Source organism: Metopolophium dirhodum, chromosome 4 (genome assembly GCF_019925205.1).
Source record: "Metopolophium dirhodum isolate CAU chromosome 4, ASM1992520v1, whole genome shotgun sequence".
In the NCBI taxonomy this organism is placed as follows: Eukaryota; Metazoa; Arthropoda; class Insecta; order Hemiptera; family Aphididae; genus Metopolophium; species Metopolophium dirhodum.
Window position 1 is genome coordinate 35,691,463 of NC_083563.1, and position 22,126 is coordinate 35,713,588.

The 22,126-nt window shown below is 33.0% G+C and overlaps 1 protein-coding gene across 1 annotated transcript in view; it reads right to left on the reverse strand.

Moving 5' to 3' along the window:
• Positions 1-2,494: 2,494 nt before the first annotated feature.
• The window catches only part of LOC132943677 (RNA-binding protein 24-like), a 42,232-nt gene continuing 22,600 nt past the window's right edge, over positions 2,495-22,126 (reverse strand). Inside the window, exons 4-5 of the mRNA XM_061012719.1 lie at positions 7,933-8,180; positions 2,495-6,417 (exon numbers count right to left, since the gene is read on the reverse strand). Coding sequence (XP_060868702.1) covers positions 6,254-6,417; positions 7,933-8,180 — 412 coding nt within the window. The 3' untranslated portion in view covers positions 2,495-6,253. The remainder of the gene's footprint in view (positions 6,418-7,932; positions 8,181-22,126) is intronic.

Below are 22,126 nucleotides of genomic sequence, written 5' to 3' on the forward strand. Positions count from 1 at the left end.
TTATTCTTTCGAACATCGACTAATATTTCAATATAATATTTTCTTAATGTTTTGGTTTTAAGTAATGATCGAAACAAGAGAAATTCAAACATTACCTTTTTTTATACAGTGTGCTAATCAACAAAATTAAGTGTAATTTAACATTATCCATGTTAAAAATACACTGACGAGTGCTATCCTTGGATACCTTTCGTGTATCGCCTGGTTGCATTTGATTGGCCAGCTTCAATCTACACAAATACATATTTTATGCACACACCACTATACAGTTCCACTTTTGAAATGTTTTGAAATTGTATTGGTGTAAAAGTCTACAAGACACCATTATACTTACCCTGCTGACATAGAAGTATAGAAATAGAATGTGTATAATATATTGATGTAATAACATGAGCATATTTTATTAGAAACTTATGTAATATTTCTAAATGTATGTGTACACCGTACATTAAGAGTTATTATGTATGAATACAATATAACCATGATCATTTTTTTTGCGAGTAAAATTATTCATGCTATTACTTCAGAGTTCAGTTTTGGTAACATACTTTGAGACCTATTTTAACTCTATTCAAGTGGAGAGGTTAGGTTAAATTGACATTTCATATACCGCAGGACCGACTGGATTATTAGTATAGACTATAAACTCAACATTTCATGTATTTTTAGAAATAACACGGATGATTGTGTTGTTGATATTATTCAATTAATATACTTTCATCAGTTCGATCCAGAATTTCTTATATTTCAATACCTAAGTATATTTAAATTTTGGATTGTTATTATCGCAGCCAGAGTATCAACAATACGGATAATCAAATAACTGCGTATATGTATAGTATATAATTATTATTGTATATATTTTAATTAATTGAGGAGATGACATTTATTTGTTTGTATTAAATTTACTTATCTGTGCTTTATTTCCAAATAGCTCTTTATATATTGTAATGATATAAATGTACAAATAAATAATAATTAAGTTAAAAATTAATTGACCATATCAAAAAAAAAGAAGATATAAATTTAAATTGGTTAAAATTGACTGTAATTTAACTTATTGATTCATATTCATGCCCGACCTCTTTAAATGAGAACCACAAATAATAATTACCACGAAGGTCTACAAAACATTACTTTATATTTAAAGTATGTATTTGTAAAGATACGTTTTGTCCTGTTTAAGGTGGTTTATAAACGATTGATTATCAAATAAGATGTACTTTTTGACTTTCAAGACACTTATCGTACACGAATATCGTGGTAAAATGGTAACTTTTTCCATATTTTTGCAGAATAAATTCTGGGATTGATATCAATACTATTATGTGTCATGACTCATAATTAATATAAAGTTTGTGTCCGGAACTAAACATTTCTGGATATGCAAACTCAGTCGTAGTGAAAAAATTATAATTTCTACTGTTTTAAATTAATGATCCTCATACTATATAATCGAGTATTAAAACATTTGTAATATAACACCAGAAAAAGGTATAATGTCCGAATTGCACTTAGTTTAAAAAAAAAAGGTAATGTTCGAATTTCATTCGTCCGGATTATTATTATTACCTACGGTTACATAAAACCTATATTCATTGACCGTTGACGAATATATACAGTCGAATTCTAAAAAATAATTTGTGCTTCTCGAAACTAATCTAAAATCATTGTTTTTACGTTTGTCGTTATATATAACACGTATTACGTTTATGTCGTGTAAATGTGTAATAAAGTCATTGATCAGATTGAGCGCAATTCGAACATTACTACCGGACTAGACCTTATGCATCTATTATATTCTTGTTTGGGTACCGGTTTCGGCTGGCATTTGATTTTATAATGAAATGATAGTGATAAAGCGGAAATATGAAGCTGTATTGTATTGAAAAGTAATAGAAATACTCCCCAAAGCGCAAACTAGAAACAATGTGCATATATCACTAATCACTCCGCTAAAAATCAAAAACGATTTTAAATTTTAAACGACCTTAAAATCGTCTCAAGCACGTATTATGTCGTTTACCTTTGAGTTCTATTTTATAATATGAAGTGAGTGCAACGTTTGCGCGTCGTTCGTAAATTATAAACAAGAACGGAGATCTGAGAGGCTACTGTATAATATTATTTCCTAACACTGATCTGTTTAGTGAACTGAATTTTTGGTATTTTCTATACCAGCCAATTCTGTTGGTTTAAGGACTGCACGTATTGATGTTATTTACAAATATTTTATACGTATACATAAACTATACCTATACCTGTATATTGAGATTTTATTCTTAAATAGGTTTCCACTTTGCGTTTAGGATTATAAATAATGCTCAGGTGAACACGAAAGTGAAGGATTCAAGGATCTAATATTACTATACCATAATAATATAATATATACTTAATGTGCATGTAATAGGAAACATGTTTGTATATGACATGATACAATATAGGTATGTATCTATTATTTATTAATAATGATGATAAAAAAAAAAAAAAAATAGAACAAAATCAATTTTTAAACATGTATTTAATTTATTTATACAACTATGCCTTAAAATTAACCATTAATATTGACTAAATTCCATCGAATTTTTTTTTATATATATATAATATATTATACTAATGTGATACAATTGATCACCACATTATAATATAAGCTTACGTGTCTAATCATTTTTAAATAATATTTAAATATATAATAATAATGTTCTTATATTATACAACGTTAAATAGGTACGTAAAATTTAAAAATATGGTGCACCGGAATATTTCCCATATGACTAGCTTCACCGTTGGTTATGTATAATATTATGTTTTCGCCAACAATAACTATAGGTACTACATTTTTTTTTGGTTTTTACAAATCGTATTAATTTTAACATTAATAATAGCCGTGTGAAATTATATTTAATTTAATTAAATTTTCTTTAAAAAAAATCAACTTCGATATGTTCATACATCGTAGTTCTGTTTTAAAAATCATTAAGTACACAAAACACGTCATATTTTATTCATCCTGCTTTGTTATCGTTATATTATTTACAATATTATAGTCGAAAAATAATATGAAATCTGTCAGATTACCGAGTATAATTATTATTGTTTATTATTATTATCGTTATCGTAGGTAACACATCAATATAACAATAGAATTAAACATGGATGAACGTCAATGCTATCGATTTTTTTGCTTTTTTTTTGCTTAATTTTTTATATATCAAAATATACATCTATTATTCTTATTTTTATTTTTTATTCACTTTTATGTAATTTACAAGGCACACCAGATTGAACATAATATAATAATACATTTATTTTTATTTTGTACATTTAGCTTTGTTTTTATCATGGAAGTATATTATTTTAATATTATTATATGGTACAGGTATTTTGTATAGTTGATTGGGCCGGAGTGGAGGTGGCGGGGTTCAATCACCCTTTTTTTTTTTTTTAAATCGATTATAAATACCTACTACTCAATAATATATTATATTATCGCTTACGTAAGGGGACATTTCACACACTTATTATATTATTATTATTATTATTTATTGACATAATATGGACATTGCGCCCACGGTTCACACAAGACTAGTATAAACCATGGTAAAAAATTGTTAATTTTGTTCTACGAAAAAACAAATTCGATTTATTTACCCCGCATTTAGAAAAATACTATACAATACTACTACATTTAAAAATGGAATTACAATTTTCATCTGGTCGACATCGCTCTACGTAAACGCTAGAAATAAACACTCATAATCTTATTTAACTGGCTCTAAGTGTAAAAAAACAATCTTCAGTCTTTTTTTACATATATATATATAAATTAGAGTTTTATCCACTGTAAGTGTGTGTTACATAAAGTAAAAAATGAACTACAAGCTTGATTGTTTTACATAATATCATATAATATACGGGAAGAAAATAAGAAATATTATACAATATGATGAGATGGTGGCACCAGTTTAAATTATTATTTCTAATCTATAAATGCTCAAAATAGAAAATAAAATTCCTGTAATTTCTTTTTTAAACGTAAGCTCGTATATTTATAAAACAATTTACTGATGAGTTTTAACGAGGCTACCCGGAAAGGAGTGGTTCTGTTCGTATAATATATAATCTGGAAAATGTCTGCCTCTGGCTATTTTATTATATAAATCGAGAAAAATGTTCGTAAATAATTGTCTTTATAAAAATTGATTACTTTACCTTGTGCTTGGTTAATAGATTTGACGTTAATTATCACCTTAGAAATATTAAACATGTATAAAATAAACCTATTTATAATAATATATTTATGTATTATATGACATAAAAATACGTTTATACATTATACAAATGTATAGATACCTGACAATAATATTAGGTTAACTAATTAAACATAATATATAATAATATTTTCTCTTAAAATTAAAATTGATTAATAAACTTATTGTACACATGACTAGAGATGCGTGGCTGTTATTAAAATTATGATATAAATTCTTTATAATAATATAATATACTAACCTAAAAATATGTAAAACAAAAAATAAAATTACATTATAGACTAGGTATATATAATATATATAAATATTATATTCGTTATCGATAATTCTTTAAATAAATATATATACGATAATAATTATATGGATAAAAATAAAAACATATTAATTATAATATCATATAATAGTACATAATCGTATTTTATACGTTTAAAAAGTTATTTAGTTGTTTCAATTTTTTTTTTATTTAATATATTTAATAAAACAATAACCACTTAATATTTTAATAATTAGATGGCTATTTTAATATATAATATGTATTATTATGATATTTATCTTATAATATAAGTTAAAGTTAAGATACTTCATTCTTTTCCGCGTATAATATGTTATAGGTATTACCCACCAATCAGTAGGTTTTCTACAAATTTAAACAATTTTACCCACGGGGTTTCTTGCACATAATTTAATTATTTGCACTTTTGCTTTGGGATAGTTGCTAGTTAGTTTATCAAATATATCACATTTAAACTGCCCAATATTTTCAATGTTTGGCACAAAATGTATATTACTGAACCCATTTATAGTCATTAAAATAATAACTAGGTAAAATCCTTTTTTAATGTTTCGACATTTAATTGCCCAAAAATAATTGTCTAGAATCAACGTGATGATAGCTACTACGATTTCCGATCGCTATAAAATAAATTAAAATCTAAAATATTAAACAAACAATAATTTGTATACACAAATAAAATAAATAATCGAAAAAAAAATATATAATAAAATTGAATAAAATAAAATTGAACTAAACAAAATAATAATACATAATTTATGCGCTCGAGATGCGATTGCACGGTCGTAACCTGTATATAATATCATTGTATAAGAATAATAATAATTGAAATAATAATTATAATATCATATACAGGCTCGTATAATATTCGTATAGGTAAGTCAGGTAAGTATTATTGTTACAAATATTTTGCGTCGGTTACGATAGTAAATTGGTAACGGTCGGTATCGATGTGTAAAATGCAATTCCAAACGGCCGCGTCCCCGTATGTTTCGATTTTTTCCCGCTAAGGGCGAAGATCGATCGATCGAAAAACACAAACATGGTACATTAATTATACGTGGCCGATTATCATATTCATCACTTTTATGTAGTACGCAGTATATTGTCATATACAATAGTAAGACAAGTGATCGACGACACCATCGTCCACAAACCAATCAATATGGACGAGAAGCTTAAGTGCGCGCGTTTCAGTTAATTTTTAATTCACATATTACGCCGCGGGCATTAACCACGACGACGGCCACTACCTAAATGCTACAACATGACAATTATTCATATCATTACAATGATTATTATCTATAATATAATATAATATACTTATAGTCTAAGGTTTTTTTTTTTTATTATTATTATCGAACAATAATAAAAATTTTTTTGGTAAGCTGCGGACAATTTCGTTTTTGACAACGATATAATTTTTTTTTTCTTTTTTTTTTTTTCTATATATACGATATACGATACATATTATATTATTTTACAATTAATATTAGTGTTATATTATGTTATTTAATAATCGAACGTACTCCTAAGTTTTATTTAATAAAATTTTTTTTTTTTTTTTTTGTTTTCGTTTGCTGCGCCCGTCGACGTCAACGACGACGACGACACACTACCGATGATGTCCCTGACTCTGAAAAATTCGTAATCTAGGACGGAGGGCACGGGCTGCTTTGAATTGACAATGCTACTGTAACCGCGCTTCTTGCAGCGACGCCGCTTGTTGGGCCGCGGCTGCGGTGTACGGTGACAGGCCGGTGAAAGCGCTGGCCGAGCTCGCCGCCGTTGGCAGACCGGCAGTGCTGCTGGGCAGCGCCGCGTAGGAGTACGGCGTCCCGTAGTTGGCGACCCCTGCCGGACAAAAGGAAAATTCATCGTCATTAGACACAATCGCCGTATCGCGGCTACGGACCGACAACAATCGCACACGATAATAATGTTATTGTAACGTTTCATTGTTGTTCTATAATGTACCTCTGCTGTACACCGGCATAGCGTATTATGTTATGCGATGGATGCGACTCGGGACACGCACGTCACGCGATATTGCAATATACGCCCATCAATATGCCAAAAATACGGTCTCGATCGTTTTTTGATCGGCGGGGTAATAAAACACTAAACGCAATAATATAAACAAAATGTAGTGATATGACGAAAAAGCAAGAGAAAATCGTATGGAATAAAATGTAACTCGTCGAACGATAATATATTTTATTTTGTTATGACAATATGACGTTGTTATAATTTGTCGAAAAGTCTCTTTTTATTCTATTTGATATATTTTCCTAAATTCGTATTATACCCGGCCCAGTGGTCCCGAAATCTTGGGTTTTGAATGATTTCCAAATAGATGCAATCGAGTATTAATGATTTAATTCATGTATTACAGGTAAATCGTATAATATATGTTGGCCCATCCATCACAGACGATATCGTTATAAACATTTGACGGCAGAATAATATTGATGAACGTATTATGCTATTCACGTCATAAACCTAAAGTCTGGCATTGCATGCGCATGGAGATTTCTATTTTTTTTTCACCCAAATCAAATTATTTTAAAATTAAATTAAACGATCACCTTTTTGGTCTCGGCTCGTTTACCCGTATATACACAATTAAACATAAAACAACTATAATACTGTAGTATATAGGTATTTGTTTTGTAAAAGGTATGTAACTATTCACCATTGTACCTACCTATAACCTATTAGATCTGTTGATGTAATTGAGGAGAACTACATTTTTTATTATTATGAGTGTAATATTATATACTATACATTGTATGTAATGTATAGATGGTAGGAAATTACATCGGTGAAATTAAACAATATACACAGATAAGGTGTATTGTATAGGTATTGTGCATTGGAGTTCATATGGTATGAATACTCGAAATTTTAAACGTAACTCAACCTAGAGGCGAGAAGTTGAAGTGAACTAGCAAAGTAAGGTTGGTTTGGGGATGACAGTCGGCCAAGATACGGAACGTCTGGGGAGTAATACAATGCGAGAATCGCTCCGTATACACGGCGGGGGATAACCTCAAAGCAACTTCTCCTATGTCTGAATAAAGGATTTTAATTTTCCGGCATTAAGAGTTTTTCCGTGAGGAAAGTCGTTTAGACGTGAAACCGAACTCACCATTGAGTTTACCGACCGATTCCGTAGAAACAACACACACCAGATGGGCGCCAAGAACTCGTGATGCGTCACGAACAATGTATGGAGAAGGACGGCGGTTAGGTGGAAAACAAGTTGAAAAGACATGACACATTTATTCCAATTTTTGATTCACCCCAACACGGGGAAATTACACTACCCCCCCGGGACAACGCTGTTGTAAGACAATTAATAATTACCTGCGGCTGCTGATGTGTACGGGTCAAACGATGCAGCCGCCGCGGCCGCGGCCGCGTACTGCGATGGATATGACGACAGGGCCGCTGCGGCTGCTGCGGCCGCGGCGGCGTTCTGGTACTCGTAGAACTGCGACGTGGCCGCGGCCATTGCCGCGGCGTGCGTCGGGGCAAGTGGCATAACGCCACCGCCACCTAAGTACGCCGCGCTGGCCGCTTGACCGGCTTGGTATAGGTAGCTTGGCTGCACCCTGAAACACGGTCGGGGTTGATTAGAAACGTCGCACTCGACAAGTCTATCGGACTACGCGTAATATTACGTTATATGATAAGACGTATCAGACTGCTCTACACGCAAAACGTACTACTGCGATTGTGATTTTATCAATAAAATCATTTATTTCAATTGATAACATTATGTGTTTATAATTTATTTTTTACGCAAAAACAATTTAACACCTGTATTACGCAGTCTATGTGTGTTTATTATGTGTGTGTGTGTGTGTGTTTCGTTTAACGTGAAAAGTATAATATGTAAGTTATTACGCACGTAAAACGTCTTAGGGAAAATTGGCATGTCCTAAGCAACGCTCGAGTCCCCCCAAGTTTCAATTAAAGAAATAAAAAATATTAGATTTGTCAATAATATACTTAATATCGTATACGTTGAACACCCAGAATATTGGCTTTCCAAATCGATATCACTATTTCAAAAATGTCATATTATCGTCTTAAAATCTGTTTGCGTTTCTCAAACTCAAACAACTGTTTTCCGCAAAAGTGATGCCAAAAAAACAAAACTGACATGATGCAGTCAAATCAAAGCTCCGCTTTTTGTTGTAAACATATTTTTGTCCCTTCTTGCGGTCTTCTTGCAGGTCTTATCCAAGCTAAACTGTTTTTCAGTATAATATCGTAATCAACCCAAAACGGTTCTAAAAAGGGACCTTAAGTAAGTTACTTTGAATTAATATTTTTGCATAATATGCAATTATATTGAAACTGTCTATACCGAACCCCTTAAAAAGCTGGTGTAGTGTGGCCTTTTCAGTATTCATAACGCGTCGCCTCGAGTTTCAGTGTGATCCCGTGGATTATCTCATCTGTTACACGCGACTGAGATAAAGGCAATGCGGTTATGTGCAGATGTGTATTCAATGGTACATAATATAGAATGTTATATAATCCGTTCAGATTCTAAGCAAAGACGAGAGACGTATACATTTCGACATGAGGGATAAAAAAAAATACATTTTTGAGACAATTTAATTTTTGGTAGAGGGTGAGTCGACAGAAGTTGCAGAAGGCGTTTTTAAAACGTCGAACAAATGAGCAATCTACGAGTTTTATAAGATTTATAAGTACCGCATCTATTTATTATGCAAAGGCTATTTACTCAATAGGTATTTTGTCGGTAGATTTTAGTCCCGGTACAATTTTCTCGAGCGTAAAAAAATCAGAAATCGTATCGAATGTAAACAAATATTTAATCGTAAATCTAACCATTATTATGATATTATTCACTTTGGCCGTTTTTCAATCGCGTATCAATAACCTAATATACTACGAAGTACCTATATAATAACGATGTATAGCTGAATAGTTTTGAATTGTATTCCCGAAGGATTGCAACGAATAATATTAACACAGCGTTTTAAAAGTTATTTACTTATTTGACCTAGTCACCTGCGTGTGTAGTTTGAAAACGTACATAATATTATAACTTTATGCGCGTGTTATTATTTATAATTAATCTGACGCGGCACAATGAGGTAGGTGCCTAACCTAACCTGTAAACGGCTGTGTATTCAAAAGAGGGGAAGCATTAGTCGTTTTCATTAGTGAATGTTTGTGCGCAATGTGTTGACTTTTGTCACTAAATTTTTACACAGACTTAATATTATTACACATGAACGACATACGTACCTATACTACCTATATCACACCACGAAACTAGATACGAAAATGCGCATGTGAACGCATATATTAAAGTGTTTTATCGACTCTTATTATAAGCTATACACGTTCAATTATATTGTTATAACTTATAAGTTGTAATGCTCGGTCGTTTATAAATATTTATTATGCACGCTGTTTTGTAAAAAAAAAAATATTTAAATATTTGCTTATAGTCGAATAATGTGTTGGTTTACGGTTCTACATTATAATATTATGTGATTATGTTAATATATCGTTTCCAATGCACAGGGTTGAGGATTTAATAATTTTTTTTTGCGCTTATCAATTTATTGTAATATTATATAAGGTATTTTACGAGTGGGCGGGTGCTGCATGTCTTTCGATTCCGTACACGAAAATCGTTGTACGGCTAGGGTCGATAGTTTTTGATAGAAATTATATTACTTTGGTCGTGCGGGTTAACACAATGAGAAACATTTGACAGAGAATATAATATCATATTTTATGTAATATATATGTTATGAATATTTGTTATTATACATTTTATATACAAGAGGTTTTGTATCATTTTGAGATGAGTACGTGCGGTATACGTATTCACGTCATTATTGTTTAAGAGCAGAAAACTATATATTATATTACACAATAAACTTTTCAAGTAGTTTACTTTTTTAAAAAATAATTTATAGTACGTACTCTACTAACGAAGTAGAGACATATTAATAATTACCCACCTGCACGTGCGTCCGATTAAACTAGAAAAGAATTTAAACAATTACTTTTCTGCGGCATTTAATTAAATCAATTAAAATTATAATTGCCCTTCTTTAAATTAAAACGCGATTTAAATTTGATTCCACAGGTTGCTTTGTTATGCGACCTACACTGCGTTCGTAGAGACTTTAAGTTCTTTAGAATGTTACTGCGAAACACTTTGTAGAATCAACGCTCGTCTGAAAAGGTATTACGGGACTTAACGAATACAAATTACAAACATAGCAAATTGAGTTTCAGCGGCTTTAGTAAGTACTATCGATTTTAATTTTATACCCATATACGCGCAGACACGCTTTCGAAGGTGTACGTAATAGGTTTTGCGAAACGCATAAAAAAACGGCCGCCATATATGCGACGCATGTTTGATAAGAGTTTTATTTTTTGAATGGCATTTTATTGATTTCACTCGATATAACTAAACATATATAGTTATAGTTTTGTGTCATCTATGAGGGCATTTTTACTACTCTGTTAGTCTGGCTTTAGGACTATTATAATTTTACGTTTATAAAAATATGAAGTTAATATTGTCCACAGGACAAGATATTTGGGTCGACGCGTATTAATTACACGGCGTATAGGTATTATTTCGTACCGGAATCTGCGGAAAATCTAGAGGAAATCCGTTAGTCATTATCTCATAGTCAATGGTATATTGACTATCAACAATATCGCGTTATGAGTCGGCGTCTGTATTCCAAATAGTTTTCGACGTATAATGAACATCCACACACGTGTATATTCGACGTCGACGAGCGTTTATAAAGAAAATGATATCTTCCCCCGCGTTTCAACAATTTATAACAAACAGGTAGGTATAGTGCTTGTTTCGTCAGTCGTTGAAGTATGCGCTATAATAGCGTTGTTCGTTAATAATCGCGAGTATTTAATTTGTTAAAAAGAAAAACTACACTCGTCTTCTAAATAGATACGTCACGGAACGTTTAATGTTTCTTCTGCGGGGCTGAGCGGCGTGTACGAGGGGGTTAGGGTACAGAAGGGTTTGTAATGCTTGATGAAGCTCAACGACCCCCTCGCGTATCCTTCGCACGCACTACAGTAGTGCAGCGAGTTCCGTTATTAATCGTAGTGTGTGGCCTAAAAGTGTAATATGTGTGTGAACAGTGTACTCGGATCGTTATTTAGTGCCATGCCATTTTTCCCTACTATATACAATATGTAATATGTATACATATTACATATAGTACCTACTCTAGAAAATTAAATAACACGTTCAAATAATAATAATCATATCGCGTTTTACTCCGCGTGAACGTTTCCATTTCGATTGCCGCAGTCGGCCGAAATCGTCATGCGTTTCTATTTTGTCATCATTATATTATAATATTATACTGATGTTTATTATCGAATGTTGCCGCGGTTAAACGACGGCGTCACGTCGACGAAAGTAATAACAATATTATTATAATAATTTAATGATATATAATCGTGCTAATCATTAATTATTATACATGGTATACAGAAACTACGCTATACTGCACTGCTAATGAAAACGTTTACTGTGTTAATTCAATACAATATAATTATTATATATCACAAAATTTTAAAATATAATATAAAAATGTAAATAGGTATAAACGGCAACAGAATAAAATCAACCTAAAGCGTTTTCGTATCCGATACTGTATGTAATTGCAGAAATATTATAAACTGTGACTCACAAAAGGCACAGGCAATTAACAATTGTGGCGTAAAAAAACCTCCCCGTGATTAAAACAATTCTATATGTACGTAATAATTCGTGTTTTATAATAATATAATATAGGTATGTAAAAGCACAGTAATCAATCGATGCTTCATTTCTAAAAAAAATTAAAATTAAAAAAAAACAAAATGTAAAACACTGCAAACCAAAAACCCTGCACACCAAACAGGAAATAAATTAAACAACTATTACATATATCATATAATTATATGTGTAAACAAGGTAAATAATATATATATATATATAATATGTATGATTCAAACAATATATGGTTTAAATGTCAAAAATATTGCATATGTAAATTATATTTATTCGTACGTTTTGTTTGTATATATCATCAAAATAATTATATTTATTTCACCTAAGCCTACGAAAAGCTCTCACCACAACAGCACGCATATTATTATATAGTATATATATAAATAAAAAGGATCAACACCAAAATGAATTTTAAACGAAAAAACACCTTTTTATAATTATATATAATAATAAGAAAAAAATATAACAAATAATATGATGATGATGATGATGATGATGATGAAAATAATGAGTTGGCAATGTAAGAGTAGAACAACGCGTGTGATCGTAATAAATCAATGGAATTATGATGAATTAAATTAATGAAAAAAACAGTTTGTGCGTTAAAACGACACGAAATGTTTTCAAAACGAAAATGAAACTATTGCAGATTATACACAAATACGCAATATAGAACGTCCGATATGTAGTAGGTACAGAGTAAAATAATATATGATGATGATTAATGGATGATGATGGATATGATGTAAGGTAGTTACCTATAAAACAATAATAATAATATACTCTAAATATATGTGTAAAGAAACAAAACAACAAAACCAAATCCCAAAACGAACAACTGAAAACTGTCCGGGATTCAGAAAACGTATATAAAATATATATTTCCACACGTGCAACTGTCATCAACACTTGGTGGCAAAAACAAAACATGGCAAACAAAGAAAATAATAATAATAATAATAATAATAATAATAAAAATTATCAAATAAAACCACACGAGACTATACGCACATAGTTCATATATATATGTGTGTCGAACACGTATAAAAAAATATGTGCGCGATGTATAAAAAATAATTGTATTTAATATTTATTTAGTGTCATAATAATTTATATATATATACGTTTTTGCCGGGTCGATCTCTGCGCCGTGACGGCCGCGATATATAGCAACGTGGCATCAATAATCTTGTATACCGGTCGGTTCTATACTCGCGCAAAACGTTTAATGGTTTTTTTTTTTTTTTTTTTGGCGCCCTCATTCTACACACTCGGTAACACATACACTGTCCGATGTGAATATCTGAAAATCCGACGAGCAACAGATTAGGAACGTGAATAAAAAGGGCACACGCACACACATAATATCATAATATCATAATACCGTAATAATATATTGTATCGTTTATAATTTTTATTTATTTCGTTGTACGTAGGTGTACCTGGTTTTGCCTACGTGCAAGTATAATGCGCCCAGGACCGGCTCGAGCAAAAACAGCGAACTAGGCGAAATCGAATTTTGCCGCCCCCGACGATATAATATTATCAGTATTTTGAAAATGCCGACCTCTAAAGTGCTGCTCAATTGCCGCCCTAGGCGTGGGCCTATGTCGCCTACCCATTGAGCCGGGCCTGTAAGCGCCAGTACATCGTAAAACGTAACATGTGTAGCAAGTGCGCGACTATAACGCGATCGACCATCGACCAACTCGACAAGTTTATAGCCATTGGACATAAAAAATTACTTATAATGTAGTGGCCGTAATTAAAAAACTTTGCCTCGTCTTTGCCCACCCCCTTTCCCCAACTCCCTACAGCTTCATGTCGCTAATCACATTTATCGAGATATCGTAACTTTAGAATAAACAATAAATATTCTAGACGATTTTCAATTTGGAATCAACAAAGTATATGTGCGTTCTTTAAGGTGCTGCAAATTTAAATTTTTTGTTAATGCGAAATAAAATAGGTAAAATAACACAAACAGAAAAAAGATTAAATTTAACAACGAGTGATTTCTTTTAAAATTTGATTCCTCTTGATTTTTCTTATTCACTGACATAAATCTCGGTGTAACACTCTCGATTAAGCATTATATTTTCCGACTGAAAACGGAAAATAATATATTATATACTTTGTAAACAACGGGCCACAATGATAAAATGAGAAATACCATTATTTTAAACTAGAATTTTACAATAATTTACGTCGTAGGAATACATAATATATTATATTAGGTATAGGTACTAATATTTTTATATTGTAAAGAAAATTGTACAACTGTATCATCTCGTTGTCACTTTTATAGCTACACTCGCTCGTAACTCGAGAATTGAGTTTATAAGGAAAAATAAAAATATGTGAACCGAAAGTGGGATTTTCCAAACAAAGAGACTCGTGTGCGCCGTGTAAAATTAATTGCCGTACCGACGACACCGAGAAAACCGTGGAAGTGGCGGGATATTTAGTGTTTTTGCAACAAGTGTATCCGTGCAAACGATATCAACAACAGCTATACATACACATTACCGAATTTATGTCAATTTTGTTCGCTAAAAAATATTGTGTTTTACTAACAACACGTGCGCCTATATAATATGACGTGTCCTAGTACCTATACATATTGCTGTGATCCACGCGCACCAGGAGTTATAATTCACGAATTCCGTCCAACAAGTTTATCCGTATGCAGATATTATTATAGTTATAGTTCGTCGATACATCTCTAAAACTACAAAACGTACCAACTTGAAGTTTGGAATAGTGGTTCCTCCAATGTTCTAGATGTGCAATCAGAAAGGATTTTCCAATAAATCGCATTTTAAAGAGGTGATCAAACAGGGATCTTGAGATTCACGATGGAAATCGGAAATTATTTTGTTGTTCGTAAATAGTTGCCATCAGGTCACTCGGGCAGATGAGGTACAAGCATGAATCAAACTGTCGCGCTCGTGACGTCGAATAAACAAATTATAGCTTAAAACGATTATTAATATGAAAGTGTATTAATTATAAAATGATTCTTCATTGTTTGTTGCCTATGGACTCAAAAACTACTCTAACGTTTTTGACGAAAATTGCAGAGATTGTTTTTAGAGCCATCGGGAATGTTTGAATAGTAATTTGATCCACGTTCCGAAATATACCAAGAGCTATAAAATACACCAAAACCGAGATATTTTGTATTGATTGAGCATCCATCACAAATGAGTCTGGGCCCCACCAGGAGCGGGATATTTATATACTCAAAAACTACTCAATTGAGTTTGATAAAAATATGATTTTAAAGATGCCAAAAAAAACTGTACACGCAAAGCTGGGATATTCAGCAAGTTATTCATAATTTTAAACACATAATATTATATAATATTATGACGGTGCAATGATAGTTATACTATTTTTTTTATTTTTTTTTATTAGATAATAATGAAATACGTCTGTCGTTAAAATTATCACAAAACTTATTTGCAATCAACTGTCATTAGAGGTGTATAATAAATTTGACAAACCAAGATTATATAGGTTGAATTAATATAGGTATTTTTAAACCAAACGACTTTTGTGCCAAATGTTTGTCGTAAAAGTGGCCAATATTTTGTTGTATGCATTATAACGTATTATTATGTATGTTTATCAATACATTTTAAATTACTATAATCAATATAATATTATATATTTATGTACAATAAGTATAATAAGTATTGACATTCGACTATTCGAGTAATCATTTAGCCGATGTTACATCGCTATTATCGCTACTGCAGTTATATAATTATTATTACACTGGTAAATAATTGTAGTCATTGATATTTACTGAACCATTATCAAACACGAGTTTTTTAAATAAGTTTTTTTGTTTAAAAGAAACGCTAATAGTATAAACGAAAACGTAAGCGAGCATACAAATTCTAAAGGTTTCGCAGCTTAAAAAAAATAAATAGTTTCGCTATTAATACAATTAATGTAAACTTATCAGTGCGGTATGGGACGAATCATTGTTTTGAGTTCGTCGATCGTGTATATTATTATTATAAGTTAAAACCAGACTGGCTCCTGCGGAATAATGTAAGAGACTAAACCACGTGTCCTTATATATATATTTAGACGAAATTACGGTTAGATCGTGTCAAGTTTGGGGAACTAGGTATAAAAATTCATAGCTTTCACAGTGCCAAAAAGCAATTTTGTCTGTTTGTAAAGAGATTTCCATTTAAATCGAAGTTACCTTTTTTTTTATAAACTGATTTTTACGGGAATGATAGCCATAGGCATAACAGCCTGTGTACTTTATGGGGCAGACAAGCTCGCGTCGTGGCGTCCAGTCGATTATTTCCTCACTGGGGCAATATTGAACTTGAAATACGTCGTATTTTATGATTTTAAAACTTCACTATGTAATGTCGATGAGCGTTCGTATGTATCGTACCTAACAAGTTTTCGAATTGTGTACATTTAAAAACAGCTGATCCGATGGCGCAGTGGTGCAGGATGTAGTCATCCCGTCGCAGAAAAAACGTATAGACCGCGTGCGGGAAGTTGAAACAACGCTGTCAAACACACCGCTCGTAAATTTTTCAAATTACTCGCACAGATCCCTTTGTTCGCACGCACGCACGGGGACCCTTAGCGGGATTTCCGGCGCGCAACAACCCTTCTTCGTACACCCCGTTTGCTGGAGTCTCGTCATCGCCAACACCACCACCGCCTCCGCCGCCCGCACTGCTGATATACACCGCTTCCGCGCTACCACTGCAGAGTGTACACAGGGTATTGCTTATGAACGGAAAATACCATGTATATACGCTTTCGAGAAAGTTTTTTTTAAAAAATTCTAAACGTTTGTCGCAGCGATCGTCCGTCGATAATCACTTGCGCATGGTAAATTTACGAATGATAAATCCATACAAATCTAACGCAGTAAAGACGAAAATATTACAAAACGATGATCGTCGCAACCCCGGCGGGATCGATGTGACGGTATATTGGTGCCTAAAATACCAATTACAAATCGTTATTATTTGATCTGAGTATCTCACGGTAGTCCGATATCGACGTGCGAATAACGGTCGTATTTAATTTAAGTACACACGCAAACAAACACCTGCAGCAGTAGTTCACTCACGCGGGAGCTGAGCGCCAGTCGGGTGCGATGCCGGCACGCGAGTTGTGACGGACGGACGGGACGGTGGATCGGTGCGGATGTGAGTGGAAGAGCACGGCGGACGCAGGGTGGAGGGTTTAATTTAAATTTTACCCTCCCGTCACCACTACACCATAGTAGTTTTACGCGCGTATAGTAACCGGTCGCGTATTACTACGTGTGTATATATAATTACTATATATATATACGCGCCGCACTCCGTAGTAAAGAGGTGTGCACACAGTGCAACGGGTGGGGTGGCTTTGGTGGGGAGGGTTCAGTGAGCGGTGGCGGCGGATCCTCACAAAAGCCCGGGGATAATGACGACGGGGTGCGGTGGTGGGTAGGGTTGTCGAACCGAGAGGCAGAGAGAGAGAGAGAGAGAGAGACAGACAGAGAGACAGAGAGCGAGAGAGCAAGAGAGAGAAAGTGAGAGAAAATGAGAGACGGCAGATATAGGAGGAGGAGAAAAAGAAGAAGAAGAAGCGGTGGTGAATGAGCCTCGGAGAGAGGGACAGAGGGATCGTGTGCGCGATGGCAAAGTGTGGCGGGGGTGGGGGACTTTGCAGCGGCGAACGTGCGCGTCCCGGGCAAAAGGGCCCAGGGATTCGAGCGAAAGTGTTTACGACACGGGGTAGGTTGGGGCGTAACAGTGCCGGCGGCGGGGCGAAGAGGTTGAAATGGAAAATGGGGTTGCACCGAGCGCACACGCGCGCACACACATACACACACTGATCGATGGTGACCGGCGGGAGTGCGCGAGGGTGAGCGACGGGGGCTGGAGCTCGTGTCGGACGGGGTAGAAGGGCTAAAGCGGGAGGAGGGTAAGGATGACTCAAAACACGGTCGGATGACTCATCGCGCGCACGACCCCCTCAACCCCGCCGCCGTTTATAATACCGTCCCACCGCACGAGGCGCACACATATATGTGTAAGAGAGAGAGAGAGAGATACGCGTGTTCCTTTTTTCTTTTCTTCCTACCACTCTTTTTTTAAGCACTTTAAAAGAAGGGGGATGTCCTCGCGCAAAAACGCGCGAGCGGACTTAGAGCCATTTTTCTATATTATATAATATGAGTTTATCGCAAACGAGGGTTCTCCACGGCGTGATTATAATAGTAATAATAATAACGATATTATATTGTGTAATTTTATATTACTTTGTAGTATAGGTACATGAAACAGGTGTAATATTTTCTATACTTTTAATAATATGATTGATTGACGCATTACATAATGCAGATTGAAAGATCGTAACGCTTTTAAGACACAAAATCTGTAAGCTAAAAATAAATTAAAACACAAGTTTATATCGAGAACTGGTTGATACCTAGTTAATTACAATATTTATGAATGCATCGTAGGAAAAATGTTTATCTATACGTTGAACTTTTACGAGATAAAATAAATGAACTTCCGTATTGATTGATATTTTTGTTTAGAAGCATACGATTTATTTTCAAAAAATTAACTATAACTATAATATTTTTCATTTTTATTGTAAACAATTATGATGTAATTTAAACCTTGATCCCGGGTAGGCATAGACTTGTTTATATTTTGAGGTATTTTTTTTTTATTCTAGTTTTTAAAACCAAAACCACGAAATTTTAAACACGTTTCCACTCGGGGCAAGCGGCGGCGGTGGCTGTTCGGCGGCAATTTGTTGCACGCGTCGCCGCCGCCGCCGACGGGAAACGGCCGGCGTGCGCAAAATCGCAAAACACCGAATGCAGCGGGAAAGTAAAAAATAAAACTCGTAACCGTGTAAGCTCCGGTTCAATCTTATCGTTACGCGAACGGGACATCGAGCGTATTCTTCCCTCGCCATCGCCTCCGATTAATAACGTCGTGTTTCGCGCTCGACGGAGAGTGACTAATATTTCTATACAGCGTATAATACAGGTACGTTTACTGCTCTAGAGTTGGCACCCGGCAGCCGCGGAGTTTAAAATGTCATTATATAACAGAAATATAATATTTTGCGCGCAAACGAGAAATAGCCGAGAGGAAATCACGCGAGGGCTTAATAATACGGTGGTACCTTTAGGTATATCTCTACCAGATCATAGGCGTTTGAATACATACCTATTTTATACGATACGCGACGCTGACTTTGGGCCGAATTCCATACAAAAAACGAGATAATAATTCTATAAATAATTAAAATTATACATTTTCACGAGATGTTTGAAACGCAAAAAAGCGAATTTGCCTACCGCGTAAAAGATGTGTAATAACAATGAGTACCTGATAACCGATAGTTATAGACCTGATTTTTAAAATTATAATTATTATATTGTATGTTTTTCATTTTGAAATGGATTTAAAATCTGTACTACAGTCTATGTCCAATAGCAAACGTTTTATCAATTGTTGGTGAATGTAAATATAATTTATTTAATTAGATTACAACGAATAGACTAATGAAAATAATGGATCAGTATTCGATACCTACACAGTAGTTATTTAGTTGACATTTTCCAAGAACTAGAATAATTGGACAATATAAATTTATTTTTGGACAATTTTTACGAGCAATCGCATCTAGTCTATCGTTTTATTAATTATCATAGTTATGACGTGAAATATAATTATAATGTACTATAACTATTTTTGTTTATAGAAATTATAGAAGTGTATGCATTTAAAAGTGTTAAAACGCAAAATGTCAAAACAAAACTACAGTATTACATAATATAAGTAGAAGGTACTATAGATTATATTATAGAATATAAAAGATAACATTTTAACACATTTATTACTACGGGTTATAATTTAAATAATATTAAATATTAATGATCACTATTGCCGTAATTTTATCAATTATTTACATATTTTTTTTGCAAACACATAATTATTACACATTGTTATAGTCGTTACAATGCGTTATTGCGCGCTCTACATTTTTTCATTTGTTCAGTAAAAATATGGTTTTTGTGTGTTTCATGTGTCACATTTTAGTTTAAAATTTGGCGTTACAAATTAATAGTGCTATTTACAGTTCAAAGTTATATTTTTTACAGCTCAATAACCATTGTTTGAAGCAGTGTTACCAAATACAACGAATTTATTTGTAAGTGTAAAATACTAGAATAATGTATATTTTTTCAAACTTGTTTATACTGACGGAAAACATATAAAATGGTTATTTAATTACTAAAGCCATATAATATATTCTCATTGAAATTTTATATGAAATAGGTACCTACGGTATTAATATTATTTTATAGATATACAACTATGCATTACGAATTTTCTGAAACGGTATTTTATTGAACATTATTATTAACGTTGTTATTAATTGTAATTATAATTAATTATATAGGAGTATAGAACAAACTATAAACACGTCGGCGGTAATTGAGCAAAATTAAAATTATTAATAATAATATGTTTCAACACGATTAAAATGAACTCTTATTTGTACACAGTAGGTAATAATAGTTAATCGAAACAATATCGCATATTCGTATGTTCATAACGCATAAGATATTATTTTTTCCCTGTAGGACGTTATGCAATAATAGACGTGTATGAAAAAGAGAACGACAGCACATGCCTTGGGTGTATCGAAAACTCGAAAGAGAAAATACAAGTTGCGTGTTTGTGATGGCGTGGAAAAATCATTAATACTTTTGGAATAATCTGAAATGTAAAAACCTTTTTTTTATCTAGGCGAACACACATCAAACCGTTTTGTTACTTTACGTTATCAATATGGAGTAGGCAATCAAATAATTATTATTTCAAAGCTTTCCACGTCGAACTGGATTTAAATTATGTAGTTATGCGGAAAATGAATGCGGAAAAACGCTATAGTATCAAACGTGTAAATAATATAATATATATATATATATATATGTCATTGTCCGTTTAAAAAGATTTATAATATACTTTTCTTTTTTTTCAGATCGCTATACTACGGACTTTGACGATTTTACGTGTAAATTATAAAATTTTAGAAGCATACACGGTTTCGTATTTTTCGTCATCTTAGTTTTTCGAGAGAGTAGAGGAAAATACTATAACTGCACGTCCAGCCTCTGCCCGAATTGGGTACGCGCCAAAAGCAGCGGTAATCTAGCACCTGCGGGTTTTTGGGATTATACACTTAATTTTGTTAAATTAATTTTTCTCCAATTTCGCCGCCCGGTGGGACCGCAACCGCAGGCAAAACATTAAACGATTTATTGCGACGACACGTGCATTCGTCGAGACTTGAACAGCTAGATGTATTATATATACCTGTACGAGTTACTATATAACTAGGTACCTATGAATATTCATTTAAATTACCTTACTTAGGTACGTTGTCGTTCGCGCGACTAAATCGTTAAATTTAAGCGTGGTATTAATTCCCAGTCAATATTATACAATACAGGTACCAATATGAATTGTGCGCGATGGTAAATTTATACACAGGGTGACTGCATGTAAGACCGCTTACTATATGGACGTGTGTATAATATTATATACATTTATTCAATTGGTCGCTATAAATTATTGTTTCAGAGATATTATAGTACATTTTGTTGTTCAAATGTACTTCGATTATTATTGGCTGAACATTTGTAACTTTTTAAATTTATTT